Source organism: Petromyzon marinus, chromosome 26, assembly GCF_048934315.1.
Source record: "Petromyzon marinus isolate PM22_M1 ecotype Great Lakes invasive population chromosome 26, UKy_Petmar_22M1.pri1.0, whole genome shotgun sequence".
NCBI classification, from domain to species: domain Eukaryota; kingdom Metazoa; phylum Chordata; class Hyperoartia; order Petromyzontiformes; family Petromyzontidae; genus Petromyzon; species Petromyzon marinus.
Genome location: NC_133692.1, coordinates 5,572,376 through 5,594,180, shown reverse-complemented (window position 1 = coordinate 5,594,180; position 21,805 = coordinate 5,572,376). Strand labels below are relative to the sequence as shown.

The following is a 21,805-nucleotide window of genomic DNA, read 5'->3' as shown; positions in this document are numbered from 1 at the left end:
GAGAGGCCCAGATCCGGTTTAGATATCCGCCAATGTGATTGGTCGTGAGTGGGAATGGAACTCGGGTCGCATAAGGTTGCTAGCGGAGTGTGCTAACCACTAAGCTACCGCTCCCGCTACTGCTACTACTATGACTTACACGAGAAATGTCGTCCTGGGGGGGGGGGGGGGGCGGGACGGGGGGGGGGGCAAACGTTAAAGCGCATTCAATATACACGTTTGTGAGTTGTTATTTTTTTACATTCACACGGGTGAATGAGCAGTAAATCTAATTAACAGTTCGGCAAAAGCCACGGGGATATTGATCAAGGACACGGGGACGCCAGGCACGTGGTGTCCCGTTTGGTGGTTCCGCCGCGTCTCGCTTAAATTGCCATCTGGGAAACAGACGTGCCAATTGCCGTTTTTCGACCGACGCATTTAATAAATCCCTGCCGGTCCGGAGTTCTTAGCCCTGTCGTGCTCATCTTCTTGGTTCTTTCGGTAAAGTCACGTAGAATGGAAATAAAATAATAAAAATAAAACATAATAAAATGAAATTCTCACGACGTCTCGGCCACAACACAAGTAGCCTTTCTCAGGTGAAGAAACAGAACTGTCGGTAAGACAGCGCTTCAGTGAACAATGCCAAGCTTGGCAGCGTCTTTTAAGCTGGGTGGGAGGAGCAGAGCGCCTTGACGAAGGAGTTTACATATCAACAGAAGGATTTAGCATTGAAATAGCTGTGTTAATGTGTTGGATTAGCAGGGTGTTAAAGTCAGAAATTAGTATGTAACTGGAGCAAGCAAGTGGTGGGTGTGCTTGCTAACCATAAGCAAAGTAAAAAAAAACAAGTAGCTCAAGATCCACCCCCCCCCCCCACACACACACACACACCCCCAACAGGATAATGAATATAATATGGAAGATTCCAATATCGGCTCGGATTTGGACAATGGTAGAAAAAAAAGGCAATTATTCATAAACGTGAATTAATTACTCTCATCCTTCTTATCTTGTGTGCAGCTCTCGTCTCTCATCTCGCCACATCTCTGTTGTCTCTTGTCGACATCTCTCCCTCTCTCGTTTCACGACGTTTCAGTTTCATCGATATCTCCATTCTCTCATCGCATTGCACCGATCTCTGTCTCTTGCCCATATTTCTCTCATCTCCCGACATCCCTAACTCTTCTCTGTCTATCTTCCGTTACCTCACTAGACACACGAAGAAGAAGCGTATACGTTGAAATGAGACGCATTTATTTACGTAATTTCTTCTTAGGGGCTTCAATGGGCCGGCTCTATAATTTAACTGAAATGCCTTACACTTGTGGGTATTTTTGTGTACATACATAATATTTTTTTTTTTTTATCTGGGTTCACGGCACAAATTGAAATAGCACCTTGTGGTTGGCACTCGCTGCTTGCTTGCTGCTGCTGCTGCCTCGTCAGCCGTTAAATCACTCTAGCGGGACCTTGCACGCGAGCCAGTGGGATCAGCCTCTTACTGTCGCATTAACAAAATCGTCCGTCTCCAGGGTGCCGCAAGTGTACACGCACGCAACAAAGACAAAGCTCACCCGTATAGCCCTAGCAGCCTGTTGGGGGCCAAGTGCTGTTAACGAGCGCCTATGAAGCCCGGCACGGCACACCAGGTGGTGTGTGGCCAGCAACACGCCCGGCCCCCTTTGTCTCCCCCGAGTGACGATGTTTACGCATCGCACTCGGAACTCATTTGAGGCTAAGTCGACCTTGGGGAGGCCCATATCTGGTTCAGATGATTGTCGCTGGTTGTTGGCGGGACTCGAACTCGTGTTCGTAGCTCAGCACTCGAACCGCTACTCCACCGCTCCTCCCCCCGCGCATACGCAAACACACACGCAGCTATATCGGCACAGAGACACACCAGCGCGTTCTCAGGGACACACCGACACGCTCATACACGATCACACACGAAGACAGAGGCCTACGCACACGCACGCGCGTGACTCGCACCCCCGACACGCGCTCACACACAGAGACACGAATGCGCACGCGGGCAGCACGCAGCCACACACCACCAACACTCCCCGCCCGCCGACACGTACTTAGGGAGACATTCCGATCGCCGCGCAACTCCCAGGACCCAATCTCCGTGCCCCTCAACAGCCCTTAGGCTCCTTTTAAATTTTTAACTAACTCGCCCCAGCCCACCCCTCCCACCCCCTCCTCGGTGATGCGTAACCTCGGATGCTGCACGCTGCGCTGGGCTTGTCAGCTCAACGCGGGACTCAAAGCGCAACATGGCTGCCGGTGCCGACATGCGGACCCAGTTCGCTCGGGGCTGGTTTTGTCAGCCGCTGTCAAGACAAAGCGGGCGGGGAAGGGGGGGGTAGGGAAGGTCGGGGGGCCCAACGGGGGGTTATTACTCTCCCACACCCAGCCACTCTGCCCCCCAAGTCTGCCTCCTCGCCGCTGTGCTACAGCTGCGCACCGTGATTGCTCGCGTGTTGGTGCGCGCTTGCGCTCGCGGCGCCAGGCAGAGCTCGCTCACGCCACCATCCTCCTCCGCCCTCTCTCTCTCTCCCCGACACGGCGCCGCGCTGCGCTAGTCCACTCCGCTCGAGCGCGGTTCATCTGCATGCAGTGCGCGGGGCATCTGTGGAAGCTGCATTAACATGCAGCTACCGTATTTGCTGTAGCGAAAGCGCCTCGCCCCGCCACCCGACCCCCCCTCCCCCCCACGCACGCTAACCCGTCAACCGCCTCCAAACACCATCACCTTTCGCCTTCCATGGCCCCCACCACCGGCTCTCGCTTTAGCTCGAAACGATGTCGACGTCTGAGGGCACGCGGAAGAGAAACGTTGCCGAGTGACGCGATGCTCCTCGGGGGTGCCCGTGTGCGTGCGCGTAACGCGCGCCGCTCGTTTTTGATTGATTGATGTCCTTCATTCAACTCAGTGAGAGCCCATCGAGATTCATTATCTCTTTTGAGGGCATGAGACCGGGATAAACGTGGTGACGTAAGGACAATTCAATTTTTTGGGGATATTTTCGTTTTCAAATCGGAGCCTCGGCACTGGAGCGCAGTGGAAGAGGCTAAGTCGCCGGAATTGAAGATATCGCTGGGCCTTTAGATTCGTTCACTTTGCGCAGACGTACAGACAGAGGCCGAGCTCTATGGCCAAGCCACCAGAGGAATTTACTGAGCGGACTCAAGGCAAGAGGGGGTTCTTGCTGGCCCATTGGGGGCCCCAAGCATAAATTATATAGGATGACAGAAGAGATTTAGACAGGGGGTAGTGATGTGGCGAGATGAGAGAAATATGGGCACTAGATGAGAGAAAAGAGAAGTATAGATGAAATAGAAATTCAGTTAAATCAGAGAGATGTAGGCACGAGACAGAGATGTAGTGAGTTGAGGGTACAAAGTTGTAGACAAGGTAGAGATGAGATTCAGTTGGTCTTGATTTTCGATATTTCACATTTATATGGCTTTTAATTTGAGTTGACCTTTGGTTCACACACGTTTTTCACGAATCTGTGTTGCACCTTGAGCTACATGGGGCGCTCAGACTTTGCTTAGTTGGCTCGTGCATAGCCCACCACCCACCTCTGGTCGCAAGTACTGAAGCGGCCGCTTCACGCTCACTCCACACCGTGTAGCTGTCCAAGGTACTGAACTGCACCATACACACGTTTGACAGCAAGGGAACACGTGGGTCTCACTGCCCCAGAGATCAATGGCACCGTACTCATTTTCATTGGCTGCCCAGAGCGGGTCGTGGAAATTCCCCGTTCCCTTAGTGGGGGCTAGACTGACCGCTTTTACCATCATCATCATCGTCAATCAATTCACTGCCTCATGAAGGCCTCCCTAGTTCGACACGTTCTGTTGACGTTTTGGGGCATTGAGCGAGGATAAAATAATCTCTGAATATTTTCTGGGTCACAGTAGCCGCAGCCAAAGCGAGATGTATATTGAATGTGGTGTACCGTGTGTACACATATTTTCCGGGTATCTGTTTGACTGAAGTGGCACGTGACCAGAAGAAGCTACAGACCACGGCGAGAGGAATACTGGATGTGGTGTTCCGGTGCAGAACTATTTTCCAGGTCACCGTCCCGGTGAGACCCATCTATAACAATGAACACCGAGACACGAGTTATTTTCACACGGCATTGGGCCCTCGCTGTGCCTGCTCACGCACAGATCTGTCTTTAAGAGCTCGGTTGCACGGTGCGGTTCCAGCGTAGACGCAGCCGCGCAGCTGTCACGTCAGCTTCAGACGAACGCCAAGCAGGGGGGTTTACACCCAATCTACTTGTTCCCACGCTGGTAACAACACACCGCGCTCGATGTGAAGCACGTGATGATGATGATGATGGGTGAGAGCATAGCCATGTTGTTTGCACGTGTACCTCCTCCCTCCCTCTCTCTCCCTCTCTGTCTCTCGCGACGTCGATGTTTCCCTCTTGCGGGGGGCCCACGGAGCTTGCCCCCCCCCCCCACCTTTCAACGCTTTTAAAAATGCACGCGGTTTGACAATGCGCGGTTTTGGCAGCCCTCCGAAAGAGTGGGCGCACACACGTGACTCTCGGAAATCAAACTTTTATTGCGTACTCTCCACACTAGGCCCAATAAATTTTTAAACAAGAAAAGGAAGGGAGGGGGCGATAAAAATAGAAGAAGAAGAAAAAAAATATATGTAATAATGCGTTTGGTAAAATGTGTACAGAGTGACTTTTGTCCAGCTATTAAATATTCACCGTCTTGCTGAAATCGCTTTGGACGATGGCCAAAGTGCTTATTCCCACCGCCCACCCGCGCCCCACCCCCGTCGTTTCGAGGCATTTTGCGGTGTCATCGTGTGAATTGAGCCGGATTTTCCTCGATAGCTTTTCGCGACCGGGTCAAGCAAACCCCCGCTGGGGACGCGAGGAGGAGAAGGTAGCGGCTGGCTCGTCAGAACCGCTCCTCACGCACTGCGCCACCTCCACGTGGTCGCCGCTCGCCGGCGAAAGGGGCCACTCGGAGCGGAAGGGCCGGCCCAGCGCGATTTGTACCTTCATTAATTTATTCATTCATGCGTGTTGCGTCGACGCACCGCCCCCCACCCCCCCCCCCGCCCTTGTTTGGCAGAGTGAACAACGTAATGCATTGATCGACCTGGGCCCTGTTGAGGCAGGCACTTCAGTGTCTGTAGCGGGTCCCTCCGTGCTCCGAGTTTAGATGGGTAACAAACGATTTGCCATGCCTCCATCTCCGTCCCTTGTTGCTGGTGCTGTTACAGCACAGGGTCCCGAGGCACGGCGACTCCTGGCTCCAGGATGTACAGGCGACCAAAGTTCGCCCTTTGTTTTTCTCTCCCAGTTTTGGGCGATAATGCGTACCGGTGGACGGTGGGTTCATTGATGATTGTCAGAGGAAGGCAGCGATTGAAGATGCTACTGCTGCTACTGCTGCTACTGCTGCTACTGCTGCTACTGCTGCTACTGCCGCACAGCTCAGCTGCACCTTTACAATTTTGAACCTAAATTCGCACTCGAGCAGAAGGAAGAGCGATGCGCGCCATCAGTTAGGTTTTTTTTTTTCCATCGCTGCTCTGAGCTGTGCGATCGCCTGAGCCGGCCTTGCAATTGGCCGCGTGCCCCTTTGCGTACACCCCGAGGGTCTACTCCTCGGCAAAATCGACGACAGCTTGCAGACGATGGCCACACATAATCCTACCCCCCCCCGCGCGCCGCTATTAATGCCCTCCAGCGAAAAAAGCACGCGAAGTCGCGAGGCCGGGCAATGGAGCAACGGGCCGATCGCCCAGCCGCCACGACGCACGGAAGCGTCTCACGCAGAAGGGGAGAGCGTGAATTAAGTGATCGTGATGTGAACTGTAAATTATTTAATTTTGTCGTTCGTAATGAACGTCTGTTTCGGTGTCACGCCGAGTGAAGGGACCCTCAAACGGGAGGGGCTTTTGCATCGCTTGCTGCCGATTAGGGTGTACGGCAGGGGGAAGAGGCAGTCGGCGCGGGTAGCGTTCACGGCGATTTTATTTCGAGGTTGGAGAAATGTTTCGGCTTAATTTGAGTCGAAATGTATTCGCACATGTTGAGCGATTCGCCGCTTTGCAAACCACACACGCTTCGCCTTGCTCGGCGACACTCGCGTCGTGTCCTGTGAAGTTTGGCCTCATTTTCAAACTTAGAATCCTCATGATAATTGCCCGTCATTGAATAGAATTCGGCCCTCGTGGCTTACTTCCACCTACAAGCTATTCTCCGAAATATTATAATAGGGCGGTCCTTATTTTGAATAGGACCACCTTCCTTAAAAAAAATAAGGCGCTCCAGAATAGGATGACCCAAACATGTATCCTTATCTGTCAAAATATGTCTCAGGATTTGGGATTGTTTTTTGTTGTCGAAGGATCGCGAATGCATATATATAAACATATACGTATAAATGTCATCCTGTTCACCAGGCACATACGTGTTTGGAAAGGGTCTGATTTATATGTGTCCATCCATAATGTGTAGGTGTTCAGATGTTACTCTATTTGCTCCGTTGGTGTGCCCACGGTTCCAATTAACGTGTCTAGAATAAGCGATACATAACGATTGCAAACGTTCAGCTCCAGGCACGATGGTATGTTGCTTATTATTAGCTATACACGCAACTCTCGTGTGGTTTCCAGCTGTGTACCTCTCATTAAGGTTGACATTGATTTAACAATTGTACCCGTATACATTCTTATGCCGACTCTGCAGCCTTCATTCATTTCCTGTAACTCATTTTGATTAGTAGCTAGAATCATTGTCGTCAAGACATCTTTATTTTTTTATGCCACTTGTTTACCCAGGAAGGCCTCATAGAGTCTCAAGACCTTTTTTTTTAAGAAGGGTCCTGTCAAGTTTTGGCAGTGGGAGGGGGGTGATGTTGCTGAATGTAGTCCAAATTAATTCATTTGCAGCAAATTTTTAGTATTGGGGAAGAAAAAAACCGGACAATCAGGAGGAAACTCACGCAGAACAGGATGAAGGACAAACACACTCCACAGAGAAAGGAGCCTGAGTCGGGAAGATGAGAGACAGAAAGAGAAAGACGTGGATGAGAGAACGTGCCTCAAGTCTGAAACATGGTACTCGACCTTGGTAGGACACATCACCTTGAAGGGCTGATGGCTGCTGGTCGACACTCAAGATGGAGTGACCATGCCAGGGTAGGGCACTTGCCTTAGAGGACGCCACGACACAGAGGGAGGGACGACATCAGCTCAAGTGCAGGGGCTGGATGGATTGTTGTGTCGCAATACCGTGAGGAAGGCCTTCATCCAGCAGTGGATAGACCATGCCCGACAATGTACGTTTGCAAACAACTTTATTTGAGCAACATATATAATGTTTGACGTGTCGGTTCAGCCGTCCTTCTAGAGAGGCCAGAGAGATGGAGTGGAAAATAAGAATTGGGGACAGCACTTTACACCATGGGGCTTGATGAGAATGACACTTGTTTAAATGTTTTCTGATGACCAGTTTTAAATTGGCTAATGATTAGTTAGCTAACAGTAGCCATTGGGTATCAGAACCACCCTTTATATTTAAAATGGGTTTGTTTATTATTGAATGATTTTGTTATTCTCATCAGGCCCCGTAGTGTACAGTGCCATTGCCAACTCTTATTATCCACTTTAAAGAAGGGTCATTGTCTGATACATCGCCCATTATATCTTTATTTGAAAGCCACACAGTGTTACTGATGAATGTGTTGATTTTTTTGTGCTATTAATTATGTGTGTGCACCACTGCCAAGACAGCAGCAGCATCACGAAATAATGATTTTATTTGACAAAAATCAGCACTCACCTGCTCCTCATCCACCTCCTCCCTTCCTCCTCTCTCGACGCGCAGGGTGGTCACGCTCGAGAACCAGCTGGTGGTGATGATGGCCGCCTCGGGTGACGCCGGCACGTACCACGCGCAGGTGATGAACGAGCGGAACGGCGAGACCAAGACGGGCCCGCCCATCGTGCTTACCGTGAGAGGTGAGCGCCTGCCAGCCGAAAGGGGCAGCTGGTAGGAGGCGACTCCGAGATCAAATCAAATCGCGAGCACCTCTCTGCGTCTTTGGGCGGTGATACGGCCCAGCGGTATAGCCCATCCGCCCGCTTGTATGTACGTTGCGTATGTTGGACTTCTTTCGCACCGTACGTAGCCAACCGTGCTAATGGGTTGAGCGGGAGGAAGGACAACATAGGTTCAGGGGGTCGAATTTGCCAGGTCCGCCATGGGTTAATACTGTGGTGTTTGTTAACCGTAAATTGCCACTCGCCGTCGGATTCACAGTAAAGATTGCAGCGACGTCATTCTTAAACTGGTAGGCCATTGCGTCCCTAATTTGCCAACATTTAAAAAAAGATTGTCCGTATGTTAGTCAATTGGGATTATGTATAGCAACATAGCCCCCCTACTGATAAAACTACTGCATCACCCCCTACCATTTCATAGCACGGACGAGTAGAGTCTGCCAGCATGGGATGATGTTGCTATGCGGATTTACGCTATTAGGTAATTTGTGGGTATTTTATAAAATAAAATTGGCAAGCTTGAACTTGCGACACTGGCCCACATGGCCTACTGTTGTTTGAATACTGGACATCTGTGAAAAGAGTTTCATAGCTCATCGAATTCCTCCAGTATAAATATTCTGATTCTGAATAGCGTCACAGGATCTACAACATCCACCGTGAAACAGACGAATTTCTTCTTTTTTACGGCTTAATACACCCGCAGTATTTACCAGACAGGCCGCTGGGCACAAACCACAAAGCTACGTAACAAGCAGGCACCGCGCTACAGCTCGGCCACTGATGGGAGGAAGAAGTCCCGTGGGATTCCTCCCACTGCTCCACCCCCACCCCCACCACCACGATGACCTTTGTACAAAAGTGAAAAATGCGAGACCTTTACTTACCGGTGGCTCCCAAGCTGAGAAAATCACTAGGATTTGGGAAATGGCATTGTCAGTGGGTGGTGTTTCTGTTGTTGGTCGTATGAAGAGGATAGAGCGGTATTGTCGTGAGAGGGAGCCACAGTGCCTGGCGCTCTCCTTACATTGGCCTCTCTTGCCAGAGAAACGTGAGGTTGCGGTTAACGTTAACGAATTAACGAATGAAAAACATTGTCTTTAATCCATCAACTTAAGGCCAGCAGTACACATTGAAGGCTTGCGGTTGAAGGCCCCTCCAAACCCCCTCTGTCAACGTAAGTTCAGTGACAGGTCACTCATTCTACTATGCTGCCCCCTATGTCCGCAAAGGCCTTCCCCCCTATCATCCGTGCTGTCGACTTCCCCCCCCCCCCCTTCAAATCCAGGCTCAACGCCGTCCTTGTGTTGTCCCCTCTGGCTACGTCTCACCAACTCTCGACGTACAATAAATCTGCCCACAGTTTCCCATCCCGCGTTCTCAAGATGCACCGGCATTTAGGACGCCTTTAAATCCACATCGTATTCTTTCGTTTTGCAATCGCAATGTGTATTGTTTTTTCCAGGTAGCAATGGGGCCCACTTTGGTGAAATTGGTTTGAAATGCCGAAATGGCTGTGTTGATGTCAAATTAAGGCACACTGTAGGTGAAAATAACAGCGAGGCTACGCAGCTCAGGTCCAGCCACCAGCTGGCCTCCCCAATTAAGCTTCGTAAACCGATGCAAAACAGCCGCTAGATTCATGCGCTGGACTTTTGCGCTCAGCGTTAATTGGGCATTGCGGGTGCACAAGGGCACGGACAGAACAGGGGGCAGATGCCAAGGCCACTCTGCATCTTCATGGGCCCCGTAATCCCGCCTCCATCAACGTCACGGATACACACAGCGAGGTGGCATGCATTTGCCAGCAGAGTGCACAGGCTACCGAGTGTGCAGGCGGTGCGACTGCACCGGGGTCCAGGGGACGGAGGGGTGGTACTTAGATGTCAGGCAACGAAGAGGGTGGGTGGAATTAGGACGGGGGAGGGGGGTGGGGGGGCATGCCGACCCTGCAATGCACCCATACTGCCAGTCACTCCAGTCTGTAGACCCCATAGCATTTGGCTTGCCCCATGACTCTCCTGTCAGTGGTTCTTCACTGGGGCCTATAACCTGACAGTGATGTTGTTGTGCACCTAGCTTGGCACTGGTGTCGTAATGGCTGTTGTTATGTTGAAGGAAAATATATATTGTCAAAAAACGTGCATCAGCGTATATAAGAAATGAACCATATACATACAGCCTGTGACCAAACCATCTGTAGCATTCCTGATCTCATAATATTTACAACTAAACTATTTTATGTTATCAGGTATGGCCCACTGAGCTGTATAGCTCTTTTTCAGAAGCGACCTGGCTACATATGATAACTGAACGCAGTGGCTTCTCATAACGTCGAAATTTATAGCAGCCAAATACTTTAAACGCGTGTTTCTAAATGTTGAGAAAAAAACCGGAGGGCCCGGAGGGAAAAACCACGCGTCCAGGGGGAGACAGACACCGCAAACTCCAAATATACAGCGGGCGTCAGGGTCCGGATTGAACCCACGACCGGCGCAGGCTTTTGAGTAGGCCCTCATCCAGCAGATGATTAACAATAGGCATTCACACCTACCGAAATGAAGCAGGTGAGGTTAAGGTGCAGCACTGCAATTGCGTGTTCACGCCGCTGCTGATCGAAGGACATTGACAAAAGAGAGCGTCTGATGGAGAGAGAGAGAACCCCGACTCTTCCACAGTGGTTGGACTGCGTGAACAGAGGCGGGGGGGGGGGGTCTCAGAAGAACTTGTCCACTTCTTTTCTTCCGACTGCCGCGACATTGGTTTGCAATGGTCGGCGTTGCCAACCATTGCAAACCAACGACAGCATTCCTACCCGCAATGCGGTGCACCGTCAATTTGCAATACAAATGCAGCCCTGAGAAGCAAAGGCTCTTATAGTTGGGACTCCATATGCCGTTGGAGGTCAGGAGTGGGGTGGGGGGCAGCTACACTTTGTTTTTTTTCGGTAAAGTCACGTAGAAATAATAAATAATAATAAAATTACATATTAGCATACGACGTTTCGATTGCAACGCAAGCAATCATCATCTTGTTCGATTTGATGTGCTTTTCCATCTCTCTTTGTCTCCCCTACATGCTAAGGCCTCGGCACAGAGACCCTGTCTCTCTGTGCTCCATACGTTGTGTCTCTTTGTGTCTGTGTTAACGCCCTCTTCTTAGGTGTCTGTATATATATCTGCGGTTCTGTGTTTCCTCTCTCTCTTAAATGTAGCTCTTATATACCTGATGATGATTGCTTGCGTTGCAATCGAAACGTCGTATGCTATTATGTAATGTTATTATTATTTCTTATTTCTACGTGACTTTACCCGCAAAACCATAGAGTAATTCCTGCAGTAACGAAAGCGCCAAATCAAGTTTGGGGGGCAGCTCTTTAACAAGAGACGGTCGCGAAGTTGTCAGGCCTGCTTTGCTGCCTCGTGCATTACCGCCCTCCGAGATTAGGCTCTCGGACACGAAAATAACACACCCACGCGATTGCAACTTTAACTTCAAGAGCACCTCCTGCAAGAGAACTGGAGATTCAGACCCTCGTGCCGGGGCTGGTTGCATAATAAACATTTGGTTGGCTTGTTGGAGGGGGGGGGGCAGGAGGGGAGGTGGAGTAGATAATTATTTACTTTTTTTTTGCTCTCACCAAAGCATGACAGCAACACGATGGTTAATATTTCAGTATCCTCTCCCCCCGCTCCGTCCTCACACCGCCCCCCCCCCCCACACCGGGTCCTGCGAGGACATGGCACAGATTTGCGGCAAATTGGCAGCATTCGTCCAATCACATGGCAGCCACTCGGTCAGAAATAACTTGCAAAAATGTGTAGTTTTTAGCTTGTCTTCGCAAATGCGATTTCTCAATTCCACCTCCACTCTGTCAAATTACAGCCACATTCCGACGGCTGCCTCTGCGAGTCACTCCGAGTCACTGGCAGATTTACTCCGCTGCCACTGACATCGGGGGTGGGGTGGGGGAAGCCGCACTGTCAGACGCCGTCATGTTTGAGTGTGTATGCGCTCACAGTGCATCGGCGATAGCAAATGTTTGGCTTCAGGAGAAGACCGAGCATACTTGCGTGTGTTTTCACTAAAGACGTTTGAGTGACAGCCTTGAGAAGGGGGCTGTCTTTTGACACACGCTGCCAGTCTCGTGATTTTGTATTATAATTTTTTTCCTTTTACGCGACTGTCGTATTTGTAGAGAATCGTTCCTTACCCCCATCGTAACATCGTCATTATCAGCATTTTCAGCCGTGCTCCATCCACTGCTGGATGAAAGCAAGGCCCTGAGAACGATTGTTTAATGGCGCATTATCAATTGAAACTATTATTCCTTTTTAAAACATGCACCGAGCCATAACCAGCCTAGGTACACACACTCCGATGAATTGTCCTGTTGTCTCGCTCCGACTGAGCTCTTTGGTCCTTTGATAATTTTACCAATTAAAGGGCGTTACATGTTAAATTGGTGGTCACACGTGCAGCCCCGTATCTAGCTGAGATGAAGCGTTCGCGAGTGCCTCTCTCACTCCATCAATATTAAATGTGCTCCTCTGCGTGCGAGCAAAATGCAATGCAATATTGTACGAACAGGGCCCCGTGCTTGGATGGAGTGCTCATACCAATAACATCTGGCAAGTCAAGAGAGTTTCACAAGTCTTATGTATGTAAACAAAAGCAGTGCGTAGAAAAATCCAGATTTTTTTTTTACTACGAAAAAGTGTCTTTAAGGCCAATGTTATTAATGTAACAGGACGAAACGAGAAAGCCAATACAGTGCAATTGATCCAACCACGTGCGAAGACAGAAGCTCAGTGCAGCAATCCGTGTTGCTGTACTGCATTTTTTTTCTGCCCACAACGCAGCCTCGGATTAACAAAAAAAAATCATACAGCAACCCATGTTTTGCGCACGGAGGTCATCCAACCTCATCCGCGCTCCATCGAGGCTCGCGTAACCTCCTTAGCTCGCGAGATCCTTCGAGATCGGGCGCACTCCGGCGTGAATGGGGTCCCTCGTAGTCGTCACCGGCCGCTCTTAACGTCCGAAGACATCGCGGCCGCTGATCGCTGCCGCTGTGACCCACTGTCCCCGCTGCTCAGCCAGCAGTGCAATCCCGAAAATCTGCACAAAAACACACAGACAGACACTTGTCTCTAATTAGTCGGCGCCTTGACCACGCGTGACTCCGCCTTGGCACAACACTGCCCTCCCGTGTCGGCATTAGTGCTGGCAATGGGGGTAGCGGTGCTTTGATACGGGGCGGTTCCCGGTGTAATAGTCCGGGCAAAAAAGAGCTGCGCCAAAACATCGCTTTGCATATTTGAGCTACTTACTGGTCGGCTAACCTTTTGACACAAGCAAGATGCCTCAATTGATGGAGGAGCGGTAACAACAACATCAGCATCACAGCAATAGCAACAATCTAACAATCTGCCCAGCGGTGCGTTATATGGGCGATGTATGCTGTCATCGTGAGGTGCCTCTATTATGAAGATAATTGGGCGCATTATTTGCGGAATTAAAGAGTTATATTGGCCGCGATGAAAAAAAATATAATTCCAAAGACGCGCTTCTAGAATGCACTCCAACAGCTGCAACATAAAATCCTCTTGCGTCTCACAGAGCACAGATGGATTTTGTGTGTAAGTACGTACACAAGTGCGATCATTTATTCGCTCACTCACTCACTTTTTAACGCTTTCCAACTAAGACTGTGAGAGTGTTGGTTCATATCTCTGCCCGTCTGTCCGTCCGTCTGTAGCAGGGGTTGCGATAAACTCTCGTTAAGAATCATGAAGGGAGCTTGTGGGTAACATCGTGATACCTAGCCGTTGTGCGGATACGACAGTGACGTTATTTATCGTGATCATCCATGGTCTGTCCACTGCTGGATGAAGCCCCGTCACCTGCCACAATCTTGCGATGTGAAAACAATCCACCTAGCATCTGTTATAAATAATCGGTTAATGGAATACGGCAGAGGGTGAACGCGCGCTTGGACGTGTTACATAATCCGTGCGCGTGTACGAGTGTTCTTGGTCTCATACAACAGTGTACGGGGACTGTGTAGACCGTGAGTCACGAGACAGTCAAACAAAACTAAAACACCTCTCTCTCTCGCAGGAAGCGCTTTGCTGTTGAGTCGGCAGCAGGAATTGCATCGCGAGTTCAATTCCACGTCGCCCAGTTAGCACGGAGGATTAGCGGTCAGCAAACGTTCGCAGCGAGGAATTTGCCTCCCGCTCGACGCGAAGTTACCCGTCACTGTCACTACGCGAGCAATTATCAGCACGTAGAAAGAAAGTGCCCCTAAAAAAAAAATCCCGACCCTGGTTGCAATTTCTATAACCTGGAGTCCACGATAAATGTTGGCAAAGATGACCCAGTATTTGTGTAATTGTAATCGTAAGTTATGTTGCTATTAGGGGGCTTAGATTCGAGAAAACCGAGCAGATTGATCAAAGGGTTACGCTTTGATTGAAGTGGCTGGGATGGAGGAGGCTTCTGCTGTTGATATGCATTCCGAAATCTGGGCAAAGCGTTGTTCGTTGGGGGACGAGGAGGGTGCAGGGAGGGTAGTATCTCTAAGGGATATTTGGGGTAGGGGGGGGGTCGTGGGACACACACACACAGATACTCATCGCTTCACCCCACACTGAACGGAGCGGTCGATGGAGAGGACCAAAACAAGCCGCCTCTGTGGCAAGGCGGAAAAAAAAAAGATAATCTTGAAAGAAAACAGAAAGAGAAAGTTGCAATTTCATCCGTGCTCCCGTGGGGTCTAATTAAAGAGAGGCGAGGCGCAGCGCTGTCTACCACAGCGAGGCGAGGGATGTGGGGGGGGGGGACGTCAGGGTGGGTGGGGAGGGATGGGGGGCTGGGAAGCTGGGAGGAGTGGGTGGGTGGGGAGGAATGGGGGGCTGGGAGGGGTGGGGGGCTGGGGAGGAATGGGGGGCTGGGAGGGGTGTGGGGGCGGCTTAGAGGGCGTGGAGGGACCTGGCAGGGACGGGGTGGATTGGAGGGGTTGAGGGGGCTGGGAGGGGTGGGGGGATGGGAGGGGTGGGGGGCTGGGAGGGATGGGGGGCTGGGAGGGGTGGGGGGGCTGGGAGGGGTGGGGGGCTGGGAGGGATGGGGGGATGAGAGGGGTGGGGGGCTGGGAGGGGTGGGGTGGATGGGAGGGGTGGGGGGAGCTGCGAGGGGTGGGGGGCTGGGAGGGGTGGGGGGCTGGGAGGGGTGGGGGCTTGGAGGGGTTGAGGGGGCTGCGAGGGGTGGGGGGCTGGGAACGGTGGGGGGGATGGGAGGGGTGGGGGGCTTGGAGGGGTTGAGGGGGCTGCGAGGGGTGGGGGGCTGGGAGGGGTGGGGGGATGGGAGGGGTGGGGGGGATGGGAGGGGTGGGGGGCTTGGAGGGGTTGAGGGGGCTGGGAGGGGTGGGGGGATGGGAGGGGTTGAGGGGGCTGGGAGGGGTGGGGGGATGGGAGGGGTGGGGGGGATGGGAGGGGTGGGGGGGCTGAGAGGGGTGGGGGGCTGGGAGAGGTGCTGGGAGGGGTGGGGGGTGCTGGAGTGGTGATGTGCAATGGGAGGAATGAGGCAGAATAACGGCCGGCGCCGGGAGCGAGTGCCTGGGCCCGCGACGTGAACGCAGCTCCCGTGCAGCCCCTTGATTGGATCATAAAGCAGCAGTCGACATCCCCACCTGGCCTCAGCAAAAAAAAAAACACGACGAGCATCCACCTTTACGGGGGGAGGGTGGGGGGAGTGAGAGAAAAAAACGCAACACATTCTCCGCTCCAAAGGACAAAATTAATTTAATAAAAACCTAAACGTGAATGGATGGTTCCACGCTTTGGTAGCCAGGCTTAGTAACAAACTTTCCAATAGCACAGTTCCAAATTAAAAGCATTTATATATATAGACGCGTAAGAATGAAATAAAACCACAATGTCACACTCCCGTGCGCGGGCGCGCATCGGGAGAAAAAATGTCAAAATTACCCAAAATACAATTTCGTAGTTTCGCTGCACAAACATTTACATCGCGGCTCTCACTCACCTGGCGAAATGCAAAGCGCCGCACTTGGCATAAAACACCGGCGAGCTTAATTCTGGCTCTGGGCTTTTTTTTTCGTATTTATTGTGGGCTGAAGAAATTTAGGGTTGGCACAAAAAACCGCGTGTGTGCTTACTTTATTCATGTTTTTTTTTTTGTAATGAACAGTTTTATCACAAGTCCCGACTAACGAAGACGCTGTGGAGTCATTTTGGGGAGGAAGACGCGCGCTTATCACAATAACCGCTTGCACGTGAATGCACACTTTGTCTGTGAGGCTCGCGCGCGGTGTTCGCTTGAGCAGAGGAGCGTTGCGTGTGCGTGCGCAGTGCATTTGTGGACAACAGAAAAGCATCCCTAAGCCCGTGCGTTCACGGAGACCAATGCATCCATTTCAGTAGGAGCTGTCCAGGGCTGAGCTCTAAATATATTTGCCCTTCCCCCCCTCCGCCCACCTCCCAATTACTTTTGGGGGGGGGGGAGGGTGGTAGTGGGGCGGGGGGGGGGTTCGAGGGTTTTGGCTGACCCTTGAAAATATTCCTTGAGAATTGAAGCCCAGATGGAGGTCCATAATGAAAGTGGGCTCTGTAGCATTTACAGACAGGTAGAGAAAAGTCAAAAGTGGTTTTCCTTCTCAAATGAGCATTAATTCGGCCCTCGTGTCCGTTTTATAGCCCCCAGCAAGTGGTGGAAACGTCGCATTGCTATGGCAGGGGCGAGTCTCTTCATAGGACGAGCACTGGAGAGAGGGAGGATGGCCTGAGACAGACGACAGAAGACACGCATCAACATCGAAAACCCAGCCGTTCAGTTGAAACGATCGGGGGCTGATGAAATTAGCCGAGTGAAATGTGCTCAAATAATTAATTATGATGACGATGATGATAATTGGAATGGTAATGATTGTGATGATGATTTATGCATTATCCAAACATCTTCGTGGCTGTGCTGAGAAGCCTCGACAAGAGTGTTGTGTATTCACATCGAAGCTGTTTATGTGATCATCAGTGCGCTGAATGTTTTAATAGTAATGAGCCATTAACGGAAAGCGCCTAAGTGTTTTTTTTTTTCTCACTGACCACAGCATGTCTCAAACTCATTTTCACATTTCTCACATTGCCAGGTTTCAAAATTAGATTTATTATTTTACATTCCAACAATCTGTCACCTGTGCGGGTGAGGAGGGGGTAGAATGTTTTACTAACTTGTGCAATTAATATGGAAGCGTAATTCACACACAATTTTTCTTCGCCTCTTTAACACTGCGAACCCTTACGATGCAAATACACAACTTATCTACAAATGATATCATTGAAGTAGCCCTTCACCATGTGACTATTCAATCGGCTCCTATTAAAGGGCGAGGTGCAGCTGATGCTACTCCATGCTCACGTCACCGCTTCGTGAAGGGCAAGCACGTAATTTGGCCTCCTCTTCACACGCTTGCCAGACGCCTTGGAAGAGGTAGGAGTAGCCAAACCTCACCTTTTCACCGCACGAAAACCCTGCGATCGTCGACTAACTGCGGCGCAAACCCATTTGTATCGCTGCCGGGTGGACAGAGACGGCGGCGAGAGGGAATTCAACAACCAAAAGCTGCGCCGTTGTTTCAACTGCGGCGCTGAGAGATCAAATCGAAGCCGGCGATCACTCTGGGTCGCAAGTCAAGCGTGCTGACCGTTATCCCACGGCAGGACTTCATGCACTTAACTCGTTGTTGTTGTTGTTTTAACTTCTGTATCGCGTGACGATCTGTGGGGCTCTCACTCAAACCACCATTAAAAATAGGTCGAACGTTAAAATGAGCAGATACTTAAATAATATATATACATAACGCAATACAAAATATACCTAGGTTTTTATTATTATTTTTGAAAGGCGTGTGCCATAGTTTGTCCCAGGTGAGATTTCTTCTGGTTAAAAGTTTTAATGAGTGCGATTGATTGCTTAGAGGGCTGCCACTGCTGTTGTTGTCATAAAATTACATCCAATTTTTCCTCCCCTTAATGCCCCCCACAGTGTGAATATCCATGCATATTTTATGCATCTCTTGGTATGAATGTATTTATTTTATTATTTTTGCACCTCAACAACATAGGACATGTCATTGTTAGTGCGGATGCGAAGCCGTGAATATGAAGCGCGCTTTAGTGCTTCTTAATTTGTCTTGTTATTTAGCCCCTGCCTTTATTTTTTTTAATGTATTTTATTGTTGATGTAGTTATTATTATCATGCATGTGCAGTTCTGCAATCCCGGACGGCTTTTTTAACATTGTCCAATAAATCTCGACACGAAGAAAAGTGCCAGAGATAAATGTGCGGTTGAAGTGCTGTGTTCCTGCAAAACATAACATTATTTCATTGAGAGAGGGATGGGGAAAAAAAGTTATTATCCTCTCCTTAATTGGGTGGAAGGTTCAGCGATCTCGTGTACTAAAAAAATATTCGGCTTGAGGATTAATGTAGCAAAGTATGACCATGTTTTTTACATCATTAGGGCATCGAAAAGTTATCTGTGCTTGAGGTACAAAGGTCTTGGAGGGGTAGAAATGAAAGTTAAATTGGCAGCTTTGCCATTTTCGCAGATAATTGTTTTTCATTAGGACTTGTCTACGTGAGCGCTGTGTGGTAATAAGGACTGTTTGGCCCTGGTCACGTGTCTCTCTCACACACGCGCAGCATTCCTCTCCCACGGACGTGCACGCACTAACACCGCTATGTCTCTTCCCGAACGCTAACTAGTTAGGGACCACTACTGAAAGGTAAAGGGGCAGCCCTGCAACGTAATTGCTCGCGCCACTGCCTGCCAGAATGGGCTCCGCGATAGCGGGGGGCTCTCTTTCGCCCCCCCCACCCATCCTTTCGAGAGGGTATTTGGTCTACTGTTAGGGTTAGCTCACCATGCGCAACCTGCCACAATCGACGAACGATGTACAGTTTATTTATGTTGTGGGGTGGGCAGAGGTTTGGAGGGGTGGGGTGGGGTTAATAAACTATAGGGCTCACAATTACCCTGCGGGACCATCATGACGCGCTGGCTCTTAATTTCTCACTCAATATTGTTCTGGTCGCCGGTAGGCTGGAGTAAGTGGCACGTGACCAGTATTAGCAGCAGCCAATAATTATGGTGGATGTGGTGTGCATGGTGTGGAATATATTTTCTGGCCCAGACTGACCTCCGCTGAAATTAAGTCCTGTTGCGAGCAACGGCCGTTGTGTTTTCTTTTTTTTCTTGCCAGTAGAAATTGCTGTCAAATCAAAATTGTCGATGGGTGGCACAGTGGCTGGCACCCTGCGATATGTACTCAGTGGCCTCAGTTCGATTCCTCGGCGATGGCCAACATCAGAGACGAGTGATTTTTTTAACCAGTCATGGGTACCCCCCACACCAACACGCACTCACCAGCGTGGTGAAGTTGTGGCTGTCACCGCATGTGGAGCCCTCCATCTTGTCGTGAATACAAAAAAAATGCTGCAAATTATTTCCAATGTTATTAGTATCTGATTACAATTTATACTGCGCATAGGTGCTAGGTGCATTGATAATTACATCGCAAGATCGTGAAATATGACGACGGCTTGGGAAGACCTTCATTCAGCAGTGGATCGATCATGACTGATGATAATGATGACAATGATGATGATGTGATTGCCATACAATGAAAAATATATTTTCTTGCCGGCAGTTTTTTTTTGTTATTGCTGTTAGTCGAGAGCAAAAAACAAAAACAACTACTAAGACACATGCACGCGCATACAAAATAAATTCTGCACGGCTCACTTCATAGTGTTGATTGTGTTGCTGGGAATGCGGCTTTTAGGCCAAAGCTGGCACGTGGCTCGGCACGGTTTAGCGAGCATTCGCAGGGTCAAGGTCAGGGGTCTCCCAATCACACAGTTCAGCAACATTTTTTTTGCACGCATTGCCAAAGCCGTATATTGTGCACACAAAACGCAGTGGAGCGTGGATGCGCGACATCAGTGTGTGCGTGTGAACTTGCGTTGAGCGATATGTGAGCGTGTTCATGGGGAGCAGTGGTGTAGCGGTAAGCGCACCGCCCCTAAGAGCCCGGCGACCCCCAATTCGATTGCCGTTCACGACCGATAACAGCGGAGAATATTTGAAACCAGTCGTGGTCTTCCGCCTAGGTCGACTCAGCCTTAAATAAGTGCCTGGTGCGGTGGTGTGTAAACGTCAGCGCTGGGGAGACAAAGGCGGCCGAGCGTCGTGTTGGCCACACACACCCTCGTGCCCCGTGCTGGCCATGGCGAGGTGTTCGCTTGCAGCACTTGCCCCATCAGTCTATTATTAGGCTATACAGGGAACCTTTGTCTGTGTGAGTGTGCGTGCGTGTGTGTCTGCACATTATTAAAATTGTCTAAAGGAAGCAATATTTACTGAATGACAAAAAAAGGCCCAAATGCGTTGGGCCAATTGCGCATGTGTCAGTCTGCGTTAGCCTTGACAAGCGCCCGCGGGCTCAAACCGAAGCCTCCGTCGTTGCTGCCCTTCGCAGGCTGCGCGCGGTCATCCAGCGGTGGCAGTGTCGTGAGATAGCGGTAAGAGTCAGAGCGTTAAGGCAGTCGGGGTTGGGTTTGTCCCTCGACAATAGCTTAAGCGATCCCTTGCTCAAATGAGCATTGATGCGAGCGTTCATCTTCTGTTTATTACGGGCCAATTCCACATTCCCATGGCAGTGGGGCTGCGGGGGGGGGGGGATGTCATCCATTGGACCACCGCTGTTAACTTCTGCACAATAGTTGAAGTCATCCTATCGTCATTATACCGTCCCCCAGAAGGATGAGCGGCTGAGTCGACCCCTAAAAACCGCGATTGAACTCGCAATCTTCCGCTCGCCCTACCGCTGCTGAGCCACCCTGCCCGGGTCCAGGATTAGTGGCCCACTCGCAGAAGTTCGCGGAGCGGTCCCGTCATCGTGCAAGCTATCCTTGCCCGCTTTCGCCAAGAGGGCATTTTTCACGGGCAAAAGTGACGCTTCGATCGGGACTAAAAATAATTGCTAAGTGATTTATGTTTAGTATCAAATCCCTTATACGTGCATACTCTGATTGCAGCCGATTAATGACGGGCTGTCCCGTACGTCTGATGTTAATCATCGTTCTTCACTCTCTAATGATGTCTATTTAGTATTATTATTACAGTTGCTGAGCACAGACCCATGGGCAGAAACCCCAAGGGGCAGTGAAAGACAGCACTGTTGAAGCTGTAATAGATGTGAGTGCAAAACGTTTCTTAAATCGAGCGAGGCTATTGTAGGGGCTATGTAGAAAAGCGAGGGTGGTGGTGGGCAGGAATTCCAAAGTGGAGCAGGGTAAGGGATGACGCAGAGAGAGAAGTGTTGTGACAAGCATTGTGGTGCGTGCGTGGGTGTGCAGCGGTTAGCGTGCTGTGCATAGAACATCGTGACCCGAGTTCGATTCCCGCTCACGACCAACACCAGTGACGATTATCTGAATCAGTCATGAGCCTCCCCTAGGTCGTCTCAGCCTCAAATGAGGATCTGGTGTGGTACGTTAACATTGCCATTAGGGAGACAAAGGTGGCCGGGTGTGGCCACCCACCCCCATGTGTGCCGTGCTGGCCTTCATAGGTGCTCGCAAGCAGCACTTGCCCCAACAGTATGTTAAGGCTATAAAGGGATCTTTGGGGGGGGGGGGGTTATTTTGGGGGAGTTATTGCATTGTTGTGACCT

At 50.4% G+C, this 21,805-nt stretch overlaps 1 protein-coding gene across 1 annotated transcript in view; it reads left to right on the top strand.

The window, feature by feature from the left end:
* LOC116946075 (protein sidekick-2-like) overlaps nt 1-21,805 on the top strand; it is a 494,081-nt gene that overhangs the window by 293,987 nt on the left and 178,289 nt on the right. Inside the window, 1 exon segment of the mRNA XM_076069895.1 lies at nt 7,869-8,002. Within this exon segment, the coding sequence (XP_075926010.1) occupies nt 7,869-8,002 (134 nt within the window).